The following is a 12495-nucleotide window of genomic DNA, read 5'->3' as shown; positions in this document are numbered from 1 at the left end:
TGTTTCTGGTATGTTTGAGGGTAACTTGTCTTGCCTTTTGCAGATCACTTGAAAGGGTAAATCTGGTAGTTGTTTAGTAGTGGCTTCTGCAAGTAGCAATGAGGTTATGAATCATGTGAATTCTTTCATGTGTTTTGAAAGAAAAGGCCACTTTAGGCAAAGCATAAACGCAACCGTATGCCCATACCTCAGAGTCTTCATAGAAATTTGATGATAAAATTGCTGTGCATATGATTTGTTTTCTGAAGAAGAAACTCTCGTGCTTTTAGAGCAGTAGTATAGCAGCAACTAACTCACTGGTATTTTTCTAGCTAAGTGTAAAAAACTAGAGTATAAAATTGATAATTAGATTGATATAAGTAATATTTTTGGTAGTTTTTAAAGATAGTGCATGCCTTGTTACCTTTCAGGAGGAGGCAGCAGTTAAAACCAGAAGAAATCTTGTTACAGTCTGTTCAATAGGAGAAAAGTATGCAAAGTGGAACTGTTATGCTTTTATTAATCTTAGTATGGCAGTATCTGTGTAGACTCATTGAACAACCATTTTGTGTTAAGAAAAGTCTTCATAGCACAGTTTTCTGTTGAATTAAAGAAAGTGAGCTTTCCCATGTTGCCTTTTCCACAGTGATCTTGACTGTCCAAGTTGAATGATTTGGCTTTTGGAAATAATGTGAAACTCAATTAAATGTTCTCTCCCAATATTCTGCATCTCTTCAAAGAGGGCAGTTTGCAAAAGTGGCTTCAGGGGCTGAAAGGAATATGCCCTTAAGCACTTAAAATCTTCAGTGCTGCATGTGATTAGAGCTGTTTAATGTGATTCTTCAGAAAGATTACTGAGAAATCTGTGGGTTTGTGCACCAGCAGTGACATCATTTGTCCTGTTCAGAGTTCTTCTGCAGGTAGGAAAAGCAGATGGTTTCCTTTAGTCGGAGTATGACCAGTGTAGATAGAACAGAGTGAGAAGATTATCTCACCCCTAAATACCTAAAATGTAACTAACATCAATACTGGATTTGTAAATGTAGTAGGTAGCAGTTGTGATACTTAAAATAGTGAGGCTGCTTCCAAAAAAAAGAATGGCAATACAACCACTAAAGAAAGGGCAAGAGGGAATTGTATTCTCTGGGAACAGGCTGATTACTAGTGGGATTTATTGAATGAACCCTGTGTACGTCAGAATGGGATCATTGCACATGAAAGGAAAATGTAACTTTAAATCGGTATATAAAAAGGAGAAGAAAGAAACAGTTCTCTGTTTGGGTTAAGCTAACCAATTGTATTGGTAGTGTAAAATGAGGCAGGCAAAGAAGAACAATAGATAAAGGGGGAAGAGGTGGACAGAGAAAGAGAAGTCTAAATTGGAGATGGCGTTGGCTGTATGTGGCAGAGGGTTAAGTCTGTTCCTCCCTCTTTCAACAAAATACAAGAAGTCTTTCAAAGGAGCTTTTTTTTAAATTATTTTTCTTTAAGCCTCGAATGTGGCAACTTACAGCAGCTGGTGAGACTAATGGAGCTACATGGAATAATGCTTGCGTTGTGAAGCCTCCCATCAGCTAAGGAGGTGGCCCTGGTACCATTTGGGGTGGGCCAAGGTGCCAGCTATTCATTCTGTACAAGATAAAGTATCTGCACTGAAATAGCTTAAAAACCAGCTAGCATGTATTAGACATTCCCAGAGTTGAAGTATTGCTTTAAAAGACTGAGGTACTTGAATTTTAAAGTATTTACCTGCAGCATTTGTGTGTGCTACTTGGAAGCAGTCTGTAGGTAGGTAGATAGTGATGTCTTTTATGGTGACTGATATTGTTACAACTGACCATCCTTAACTTCCTCTCTAAAATGCAATCAACTCCAACTATTTAACAGAATCATTTATTTAAAGGAGAATTTACATTACTTTTTTTTTTAATACAGGGTTGTAATAAGTGCTTGAGTTTCTCAGTTTTGTATTATTGCTAACTTCACAGGTGCACCAAAGGAAGAAAAAGTAAGCAGTGGTTAAACCCCAAGTGTTAAAATGTGTCAGTCTACAGTTTAAATTGTGCCAATGTGTTAATGTATATCATGTTATATGTATTTATATATCATGTTTATTCCAGACAAAGCTAAAGTAAATGTTTCTCACATAAAAATACTGAGGGGAGAGTTATTTGGCAGTGATGTAACATGCTCTGCCATCCTGCTTTGTAGCCTTTCTCCCCAAAATCTTGATCCTGAAAACATTTACAGAAAAGGTTAACAAAGGGAATTTCACAGGAAAGAAAACAATTTTGGAAAAAGAGTGACAAAATTGTTGCCTGTTTTGGAAGTCTCTTGCTGATGGTTGAAGCAATGCTGAGAAGTGTTTCAGCCTGACTGCAGGAGAGCCTCTGAGGCATATACATGTGCACACTCACTCCCCAGATCACCAGCCTTGCCTGCCCTCAGACCAGAGCTGTGTGCCCCTCCAGAGGGAGGAGGGTACCCCACTACTGGGTCCACACCCCTCCTGTAAGATTGCTGGTGGTTCTGGGGGCCTATTGAATTCGGAGGAAGAGTGATTGTGATGTTAAAAATTAATGCATTGGTTACTGCTAGAAATGTCAAGTTTGTGCCTTACAATTGTTTATGGTCTTAGCCGTGTTAATATGCTGAAGAAATTAACTGATAACTTCTAAATATTTTTCCTTTTTTTTGATGCTAAATATGTTTTTATTAATTCAGGCAAGAAGACAACAAGACCCTAGTCCTGGATCTAATCTAGGAAGTGGCGATGATCTCAAACTACGTTAATCAACAGCAGCAGGCGTACCATGGGTCTGCACACACGCATTGCTTCTACTTGGCAAAGGATTTAATAAAAGACCAGAAACTGTGATAACTGGGTATACTATGGTCTGTTTCCTGACCTGCGGCAGTCAGAATCACCATGAACTGTCATGGTTTGCACTATGTTTATGTTACAATACCTGCATTTCCCATTTTAAGCATGTAGCCAGTGGCAATTTGAAAGGTTTTTTTTCTATGCAAACTTATTTTTGTTGGCGCTATTTTAGTGAAATGGAAACTTACACAGCTATAAAACCATTTTTCTCAACTGTAATAAAAAGTGTCGCTTAAAAATAGGTCAAGATATTACAGATTTAAAACTTTTTGTTTTTTTGGTTGGATTTTTTTTTTTTTTTGGTAAACTGCTGGAAGCCAATGCATTCCAAGCGTAATTTTTTTAATACGAGCTTTTGGAATTTTGATTGTCTTTACTGTGCTCCTCCTTTATGTTAGATATGCATGCTTATCTTCCTTTCACTTTTCCTTTTCCTAAATTTGCAAGATCTTCTTAAAACTGCTGACATTATTTTGCATTATTTCCAAGCTAAACCCAGTGAATCAGAGCTGTTGGAATCCTTTCTCAAACTTGTGGGTTTGTAAATGCTACAGTTGCAGTATGCTTTTAACTGCTGACAGTTCATTGGTTCCACTTTTTAAAGGATAAAATCTTAAAATGTAATTTTCATGCATTGATAATGCATTCTGCCCCAGTATCTGTCTCAGATTTTATTATGATACCAAGTGAGTTTGGGTGGTTATTATACCCCTGTATATAGTACTTTACTGAAACTCATAGGAAGTCGCAGGCTGGCTTCTGTTTTATTCAGGGATTTTTTTAACTAGTTCTTCAAAGGGATACTGCAACTCTACAGTCAGATTCAACAGCACATTCAACTGGGGACAAAAGGTGATATGTATTAAATCATGTTTCATATAGCTGCTTTGAGTATATTTTGTATCTTAGGCTTTTTGTAAAGTTGTGCTGAATGGTGAAAATATGAGGTTGTGTGCAGAGAATCTCATACAATCCATAGGACACTTCTCTTGATCTTATGCACATTAAGACTACATTGCAGTATATATTGCATTTTCTAATAGGGTAAGATTTGGGATGAGTTAATCTGTGTGAATTACCATGTTTTATTTGGGGTAATGGTGAATGGACTTGTTCCAAATTTTTCATTGCATCCAATATTTGAAGAAAATTGATTGGAAATGTGATGATGTCATTTGGCTTTGTTAAAATGTGGTGCTTCCTGTACAGCCTGATGAATTAAAATGTCACTGCAATCCTTTTTTTTTTAAATAGGTAATCTGGCTTCAGTATCCTAAGAATTACTTTGAAGGTCGAAACTCCGTATGGTTAAAACAGTTGAATCTTTTCAATCTTTAAGATTCTTTGATGAAGATAATTACATTCCTCACGAATGGCAAAATGATGCAAAAGAGGTCTTGCAAAAATGTAAGCAGATGTCAGTGTGAAGGAGCCTATGTTAATAATATGAATATTTAACATTCACATCAAAATGTCCGTAACTGTAAACTGTGAGAGTGTCATCAAATGAGAATATTTTGATACTTCAATTTAAATGTGATTCACCTGAAAAACCTTTTTCACTCTGTGGCCATGTATTCTTCTTGCTCTTCTTCCCCCAAAGAAATAATTTTTCTAAAGTGTTTCTGTAGTGAGTTATTTAAGGGACACCCTCATGCCCACACATGCATCCCTAGCCTTGGAGCTCCTCTGCCATCTGTGGGTTTTTTTGATGGAATAGTCTGAAGATATCTGAAGACCACCGTTTCAGACAGTGGTTTTACACCATGAGTACACAGGAAATTACACTATCAGATATTAACGTTGCTGTCTTTGTGTAAATACTGAACTTTCCCTATCATCATTTAGCATTCTGCTGCTTTTGATATCTTAATGCTGGCATTAAGATCACAAGCCCTTACCCTCTGCTGCTTAGTGCAGACTTTTTAAAATGCATTTTAAGTTATTGATGCAATTTGATATTTTTCATGATTTCTATTTAAACTGAAGTTGCATCATCTTTCTTGAATTCATCTCCTGTAAGAGTTGCCTTAAGCTGCAGGCTTGCTTTTGCCACTTTTTGTGTTGTATGTTTAACTTTCATAATAAACCTCTTGTGTAGTGAAAACAAGTCACTGTAAATTTATTTCTGACATCTTGGCAGTTCATTCCCTTACATTAAGTGTTCATGGGGTGATTTCCCAACCTACTGCCTGAGCAGGGCTGCCTTGGTGTCCATGGGTAAAGCAATAGTGACATCTAGTGGTCGTGGAATTGAAGTGAGGACCTCCCTTTTTCAGGGTCTGTCCGGAGGGTCTTCATGGCTCACAAAATCTTTAAGGGCGTATGTTGAGGAAAATGCATGTATTTCTGCCCGAAAACTCTTGTGTTTTTTGGAAGTGATACACTCTGGTTACTGAAGGGGATACACTTTCCAAGTAACTCTAAGAAAATCTGTCTCACTGGGTTGCAAGTTGTGCACACTTCTAGAAGAGTTGTTTTTACAGCAGCCATTAAACCTTGCTAATTGTGTGGTTTGGATGAGGAGGGAAACGAGGCAGTTTGCACATTGAAATTCGGGAAATTGGGAAATGTGGTGAAGTCCTGTGGAGAAAATATGAATGGTCCATGCTACACCTGCAAACCTCATGTGAAGCTGCTAAAATCTCAGGAAGTATAACTTTAAGTATATAATACTGACCCTCAGGGGTGGTTATGTTCTGAAATCACATAGAGGGTTGCTTTGTGAATAGGTGGGAGTCTGCCACTGGGTTTGGGAGTGTTTGCATACAAAAGGACAGTATAACTGTACATGCTTTTAAAATCTGACTGTAAACAGGTTGGAGAGTGCCTCATGAAACCAGCACTGACTGAGATATGTGGCTTTTCTGAAGAAACTGCAGTTTGGAACGGAGGTAGCTCTTAAAACAGACATAAATGATGAACTGTGTTACTATGATTGCATGTTCCTGATGGCAGGTAGTGATGTTAGGTACTGTAGGCTCTGCCATGAGAGCAGCTGGTTTTGAAAGGCATTTGTAAAGAGCAGTTAGTAAAGCTGTTGGATAACTGTTCCGCAAGCTCATGGGATGATGATTCACTTTGCTGCCCAAGGTGCATCACAGTTGGATGGATACCTTGTTTATAAAGGCTTTTCTTGAGTGGAGGTGTCTAAAGAACAGAGGCACTTTTTCCCTGTCTCCCTCTAGATGGATGTAGCCTCTTGGGTGCATGAATAGCAGAGGGGATCTGGGAAGCCTCCTTCATGAGGGACCTGCAGCAGAAGAGGATTTTTAAAACATTAATCAGAATCCCAGACTGGTTTGGGTTGGAAGGGACCCCAAAGCTCATCCAATTCCAACCTCTGCCACAGGTAGGGAAAACTTCCGATAGACCAGGTTGTTCCAAGCCCTGTTCAACCTGGCCTTGAACACTGCTGGGGACAGGGCAGCCACAGCTTCCCTGGGCAATTGCTTACAATCCTTTCCCTCAGCTAGCATAATGTTGGGGTGGCTGCATTCAATTTGGGAGTGGAAGATCACTGCTGGAGCTTACTGAAATGGAGAAAGGATGTCGGTGACCTGGAGCCCAACTGGAGCAGATGAGATATGGTCACGTCTGGTTTGCTCTTTTCACCTCTTGAATTACACAGCCTCTTTCTAACTTGAGAGAATCCACAGTATTAACTCTTCAGTCTGTTTTATGAAAGCTTCCAAATCCTGAACCCACAGGTTTCCTCCTCCCTCTTGAAAGACATGGCAGCTCTGAGCTGCCCTGCCCCAGTCTCCTGGCCCCCTTTTGAAAACAGGCCACCATAGAAATGAAACTGGGGGTGAAAACAGCAGCTTTTCTGTTCCTGCAGATCTGGGACAGGTTGTCTAATAACGAGCCTTGTTCAGTTAAGGGCTGGGGAGTTAAATGAAGGATTCGAGGGTTTGGAGAACTCCAGGATTATGTGGCCTGACAGTTTCTTGGTAGGCCTTTGTATTTTTTTGCCTTCCAGAGGACCCCACTCTACTACAGCTGTACTCACCTGAATGGTGTTCCTATACCATTCTGTGTGTAGGAACAGGACCCATTTCTATGGTTACATTATTCTGTTACAACATTTCCCATGCAAATAAGAATGACAAAAACGGCTTCAAGGATGGGAATTGCAGTGCAAAGTTAGAGCAGAGCCAACATTTGCATAGGCCACATTTCTCATAACTCATTTACCTGGCATCCTGTCCTCACACTGTTGTGACATGGAAATCCCAGGACATGCGTATTCACCAGCTGCCACACAGCTCGGAGCTGCTTGCAGGTTGAGTATTAAATAGCTTTCTCAATTATAGGTTGAGATAAGTGAGTTGCCAGAATTGCCTCAGGCTCAGTTCTTAAAGCGCAGGAGTGAGGAAGGGGGGAAAGTAACACAGAAGAGCCAGGTACTGTCTTGGCTGGTGCTGTCACCCTTCAGTGGGTGCCTGTGGGAGGATGAGGTACATGTAGGAGGGGATGAAGTGAGAAAAGGGAATGTTTCTTGTTAAGCTGGATGCTTTTTACGCAGCCTGGCCCACAGCTGGTGAGGCTTCTGTGAAGTCTTTGCTGTTCCCCACAGCTCTTCTGATGAGTAATGGTGTGCTGGGGTACATGTTTTCTAAGTGTTCCACTTTCCATCACTCCATGCTGTAATTCTGTTTTTTGCAGGAACTGGTGGCTTTATCACCTTTCACCCTTTGCAGTCCCATAGCAGGTGAAGGGGAAGGGTTAGCCTGAAAACAGGGAAACCTTCTAGAGCTCAAGAAAACTTTGTACCTGAGAGCTCCTGTGTCCTCCATCCGTTCTCCACTGGTTTGCTGCAAGAGGCTGTCACTCCAAGCCTTGCCCACTTGCATCCCCAAGTCTTTCAGCTTTTCCTATTCATACCATGCAAAAGTCCATCAAAGTAGAAAAATGAGCAGTGTTAAGAGGACTAAACCAGTAGCTATTGGATGTACTTGGCATTGAAAGCTTCTTATGTGACTACACTGTTAGTACAGTACACTGTACATGTTTGGGCTGATGGTGCTTCTGCTGGGATATTTCTAAAGTGTTTCAGGACTTTGGCCCTTTACAGCTGGGATGCAGATCATGGCTCTTCAGGCTGTGTTCCCTAGGGATAACGGGAGTGTGAAGAGCTGAGGTCTGCACAGGGGGAAGTAAGCGGTTCATAGAAGAAGCCACAGAAAGGTGGTTCGGGTTTGCCTTTGGGAAGTGAGCAGGTACCTGAGTACATCAGATGGAGGAGGGAGGGGGGAATGGGGAACCTGCAAGGGCAGGCATTCCTGACACGAACCATTTCCTTCAAGTCTAGCAGGCACTGTTGCGTTTGCCTCACTATAGGCTGGCCAAAATGGTTGTGGTTCTTGGCTAGAGCAAAAGGAAGAGGGGACGTACAGTACTGAAGGTTTGTACCTCGTGCAGCAGTTGTGGGTGCCAATTAGTGGATTTGTTCAGGCCCACAGATTTCGGAGTATATTTATGGATACTCAGCCCTGCATGCAGGCTGCCTATGGTTCTGTTCCAGGTCACTTGCTCCAGCTGTGTTTGAGGACAGAGGCCAAAGTGAGGAGGAAAGGGTGCACACAACATGTGGTGTTTGCATGCACGGACTGCTCCTAGCTGCCCTGTGCTTGCCTTCTGCTTGGGCCAAAGCTGCTGCTGCTATCTCAGAACTTCTGAGCCCCTTCCTGGCAGGGACATCCCCGCTCAGAGGCACTTGCCGAATGCTCCCACACAGAGGAGAGGATGGATCCTCTTTCTAGTTCTGCTTTCAGTTCTGCTCTGCAGAGCGCTTCTGGTGTACGGCTGGTGGGACCTGGTGTTGGTGGGACCTGGTGTCGGTGGGACCACGGGGAGTGTGACTCAAACTACCAACCCCACCAAGGTGCCTTTGTCATCAGCTCCTTCAAACCTTCTCGGTGTCTTGCCCTTTGGTTCTGCATCTTGGGCAGGGCATCCTAATGGGACCACAGGACACCACCCTGCAAAGCAGGACTAGGACAAGAGAGAATAAACTGGAAAATGAGCCACTGTGGTCCAGGAGTGTGAGATGGCTGCAAAGGGAAAAGGAAGGACCTTGCTCCAGCTGCTTGCCTCTGCCCAGAAGGGGTGCCAGGTGTTCCTCAGGCTCTTCTAGCATGGCACACAGCTGTAGCAGGACCTCTTCTGCCAGCAGACTGGGCTTGTGCTCTGCTAGGATAAATCTGTAAGAGACTTCCAGTTGTGTCAGACAGCAGGCCCTATGGAAAGCTGTTCTTGTTATTGCATTGAAGATCTACCACCCTTTTAACATCCTGCCCTGTGTTTCAGTGCTGTAGTCCATTGCTCAGGCTGGGGATTTTAACAGAGCAGCAACTAGTGGATGTTTCCCACTTGGTGCCTGCTGTGGCACATGGTGCAGGATCTGCTCCCCCATTACTCCCCCAAAATAGTTTCTTACTTTGAAGAAACCATTGGTGAAGGTGATGCAGCCATCGAAGGACATGGACAGTTTGCACGGGAGACCAGTGGCTTGGCTGTGTGGCTCAGCTCCTTCCTAAGTGTATTTTTGGTGTTTTATATCTCAGCAGTGTGAGCTGGATTCCATGTGACAGCGGCAGCAAGCACAGATGTTGGCTTATGCGCAAAATGGGTCGTTTGGGTGCAAGACTTTCTTGTTGGGGCTGGGCTGCCATGGAGATGCTGTGAGGGCTGGAGCACCTCTGCTTGGAGCTAGGCTGAGAGACCTAGGCTGGTTCAACCTGGAGAAGGCTTTGGGGAGACCTTAGAGCAGCTCCAGTGCCTAAAGGGGCTACAAGAAAACTTGGAGAGGGGCTTTGGACAAGGGCCTGTAGGGACAGGACAAGGGGAATGGCTTTAACCTGACAGAGGGGAGACTAAGATGAGCTCTTAGGCAGATGTTCTTCCCTGTGAGGGTGCTGAGGCCCTGGCACAGGTTGCCCAGAGAAGCTGTGGCTGCCCCATCCCTGGCAGTGTTCAAGGCCAGCTTGCATGGGGCTTGGAGCAACCTGGTCTAGTGGAAGGTGTCCCTGCCTGTGGCAGGGGGGTGGAACTGGATGAGCATTGAGGTCCCTTCCAACCCAAACCAGTCTGGGATTCTATTCTTGGCCAAGCACAGAATCACTTGGAAAATCATTGTTCTCAATGTGCTGTGCAGCCATGAGCCCAGCACACCCTGTGGCTGGTGAGGAAGAGGATGCTGTCCCAGACCATGCAAGCCCCAGATCATGGAGAGTCTCTGGACAAGGCTCAGAACATGCTGGAGTTTTTGTGTGTACAGGTAAACAGACCGTCAAAAAAGGCCCTTTCTGTTCCATCTGGCTCCATCGGTGCTGCCCATCTCGGTGAGACCCAGAGCAGCCAGAGCTCTTGGTTGTCAGATTAAACCCTGCTGGAGAGGTGGTATAACCCCTACATACAGTCCCAGTGCTTCCCCAGCACAGGAGCAAAGCCCCCTTTGCTCTATAGCCAGAGGAGCTGCAAACACTGGGACTGTTTCTAACTGCAAACCCAAAGCTTTTCAGCAGGAAATGCACCTCTGGGAAAATAAAAGCAGCTTCAGATCTTTACAGCAATATCCTTTCCCACTGAAACAGCACTGCCAAGTTTGGCTCTGTTTCCAGAGCATTTTTTGGGCAGCCAATGGACAGATTTCCTTACGGACTGGTTTGCACTGTTGCTGTTGAATCCCATCAGGAGAGGGCAGCTTGCCTTTAATGTGAGCCACTGCCGTGTTTCCCTGCTGGTCCTGGTGTGGTTTTGATCCCTCCTTTTGGTTACTTTTGCATTTTTTCTCCCTTTCTTTTGTCTGGCTGGATCACAAAGCCCAGCTCCTGTCTGCTAACATCTGCCTGCAGATGTGTGGGATTTGGGACAGCCAAGTTAAAACCTAGTAATTCCCTACAGCTGCTGATCCCACCCCAAGCTGTGATGGCATTGTAAGCCTTAGGTAGCAGGAACCTGGATGGACACACTGCTGCCATTCCTGCAGTCTGAAATAGTTATGTTGTTCATTTATTTGTGTGGCATAAATAGAATACTATGACATTTTGTACAGCTCATGTGAACACGTATATCAAGATTGAAGTAAAAGCTATTCTGTGGCTGCCTCATCCCTGGCAGTGTTCCAGGCCAGGCTGGACAGGGCTTGGAGCAACCTGCTCTAGTGGAAGGTATCCCTGGCCGTGGCAGGCGGTTGGGACTGGATGAGGTTTAGCATCCCTTCCAACCCAAACCACTCTGGGTTTCTATGAATTGCTAACAACTGAGCCAGTCTTTAAAATAAAAGTGAATATAAGCTTCCAAAAGCTGTGTATTGCTTCCTGAGCCTTGGGACCAAACTCAGGTATTTTCTGTGAATTGCTCCCTAATCTGGAGAGTGAGAAGGATATTATTATTATTATTTTTCAATCTAGTTTTTGCCTGTGCCAAATGGCTGCTGAAATGATGGCGCTTTGCTCCATGCACCTTGAAAATGCCATTCAGCCTGGTGTCACTGGAGGGCATGGAAGGGCTGCTCGTGTCAAATTGGTCTCCACTCATGATCTTTGACAGCCCCAAAGCACCCAGTTCATAGTGGGAATACATGGGGCAGCTCCATCCTCTGGGATAGTGGTTGCTCCGGGCCCCGGACACAGCCCCCAGTACAGAGGTGTCCAAAGGGAGAACTGTGCCTGCCCGTGCTCCTGGGCAGGTTGCTGGTGCTGGCTGTCCTTGGAGCACAATAGGTGACTGGGGAAATGGGAATCTTCATAACCACTACTCAGCTGTGCAAAAGCATCCTCCAAAACAACTCAGCAGCTGGATCTCACCTGGCATGGCCTCTATAGGAAAGTCAGGAGAGGGATGTGCCTGGAGGAGATGAAGGTGATCCCAGCAGTCTCCAGCCCCTCTGCAGAGCAGATGGTACCCTGTGCAAACCAACCTGTAACGCTGTCCTAAAAGCAAGGGGCTCAAAAGCAACCTTCCAGCTGCTTGACTTCAGTGCTGCAGCCACCCTCTGTACAAACAAAGCCCTGGGTGGGTTTTTTTTGCCTTCTAGAGACTCGGGAATTATTTTCTTTCTTTACTTGTTCGCTACTTTCTTGGTGGAACAAGAGCTGCAGTCTGAAAGGGAGCCAGCCCCTCTGGGAATCCAGGGAGAATGCTGTAGGTACACAAGGGGTATTTTCCTGTGCCCAGGGAATCAGAGGGCTCAGTCTTGGTGGTGGGTATGGGCATGAGGAGATGTTCTGTCTCCTGCTATGTCCATGCTTGTTCTCCTTCTGGATGCTGGATGCTGTAGTGGGATGTGTAGACTCCCAGGGTGCTTTGGGTTGGAAGGGGCCTCAAAGCTCATCCAGTTCCAACCCCCTGCCATGGGCAGGGACACCTTCCACAAGAGCAGTCCAGTCTGGCCTTGAACACTGCCAGGGATGGGGTAGCCACAGCTTCTCTGGGCAACTTCTGCCAGGGCCTCACCACCCCTGCAGAGAAGAACTTGTATCTAACCTAAACATCCTCTGTTTAAGTTTAAACCTGTTACCCCATGTCCTGTCACTACAGTCCCTAATGAAGAGTCCCTTGCCAGCATCCCTATAGGCCCCCTTCAGATACTGGAAGGCTGCTATGAGGTCTCCACGCAGACTTCT

At 44.4% G+C, this 12495-nt stretch overlaps 1 protein-coding gene across 4 annotated transcripts in view; it reads left to right on the top strand.

The window, feature by feature from the left end:
• CBFB (core-binding factor subunit beta) overlaps positions 1 to 4482 on the top strand; it is a 41369-nt gene extending 36887 nt beyond the window's left edge. For all 4 annotated transcript variants that reach the window (XM_062609223.1, XM_062609224.1, XM_062609221.1 and 1 more), the window contains one exon: positions 2704 to 4482. In XM_062609223.1, the coding sequence (XP_062465207.1) occupies positions 2704 to 2772 (69 nt within the window). In that variant the 3' untranslated portion in view covers positions 2773 to 4482. The remainder of the gene's footprint in view (positions 1 to 2703) is intronic.
• The last annotated feature ends 8013 nt before the right edge of the window (positions 4483 to 12495 follow it).

The sequence above is a fragment of the Pezoporus occidentalis genome, unplaced genomic scaffold (genome assembly GCF_034315485.1).
Source record: "Pezoporus occidentalis ecotype Australia unplaced genomic scaffold, CSIRO_AGI_Poc_V1 ctg135, whole genome shotgun sequence".
Lineage (NCBI taxonomy): Eukaryota > Metazoa > Chordata > Aves > Psittaciformes > Psittacidae > Pezoporus > Pezoporus occidentalis.
The sequence above is the reverse complement of the archived record's forward strand: the minus strand, read 5'-3'. Positions and strand labels throughout refer to the sequence as shown.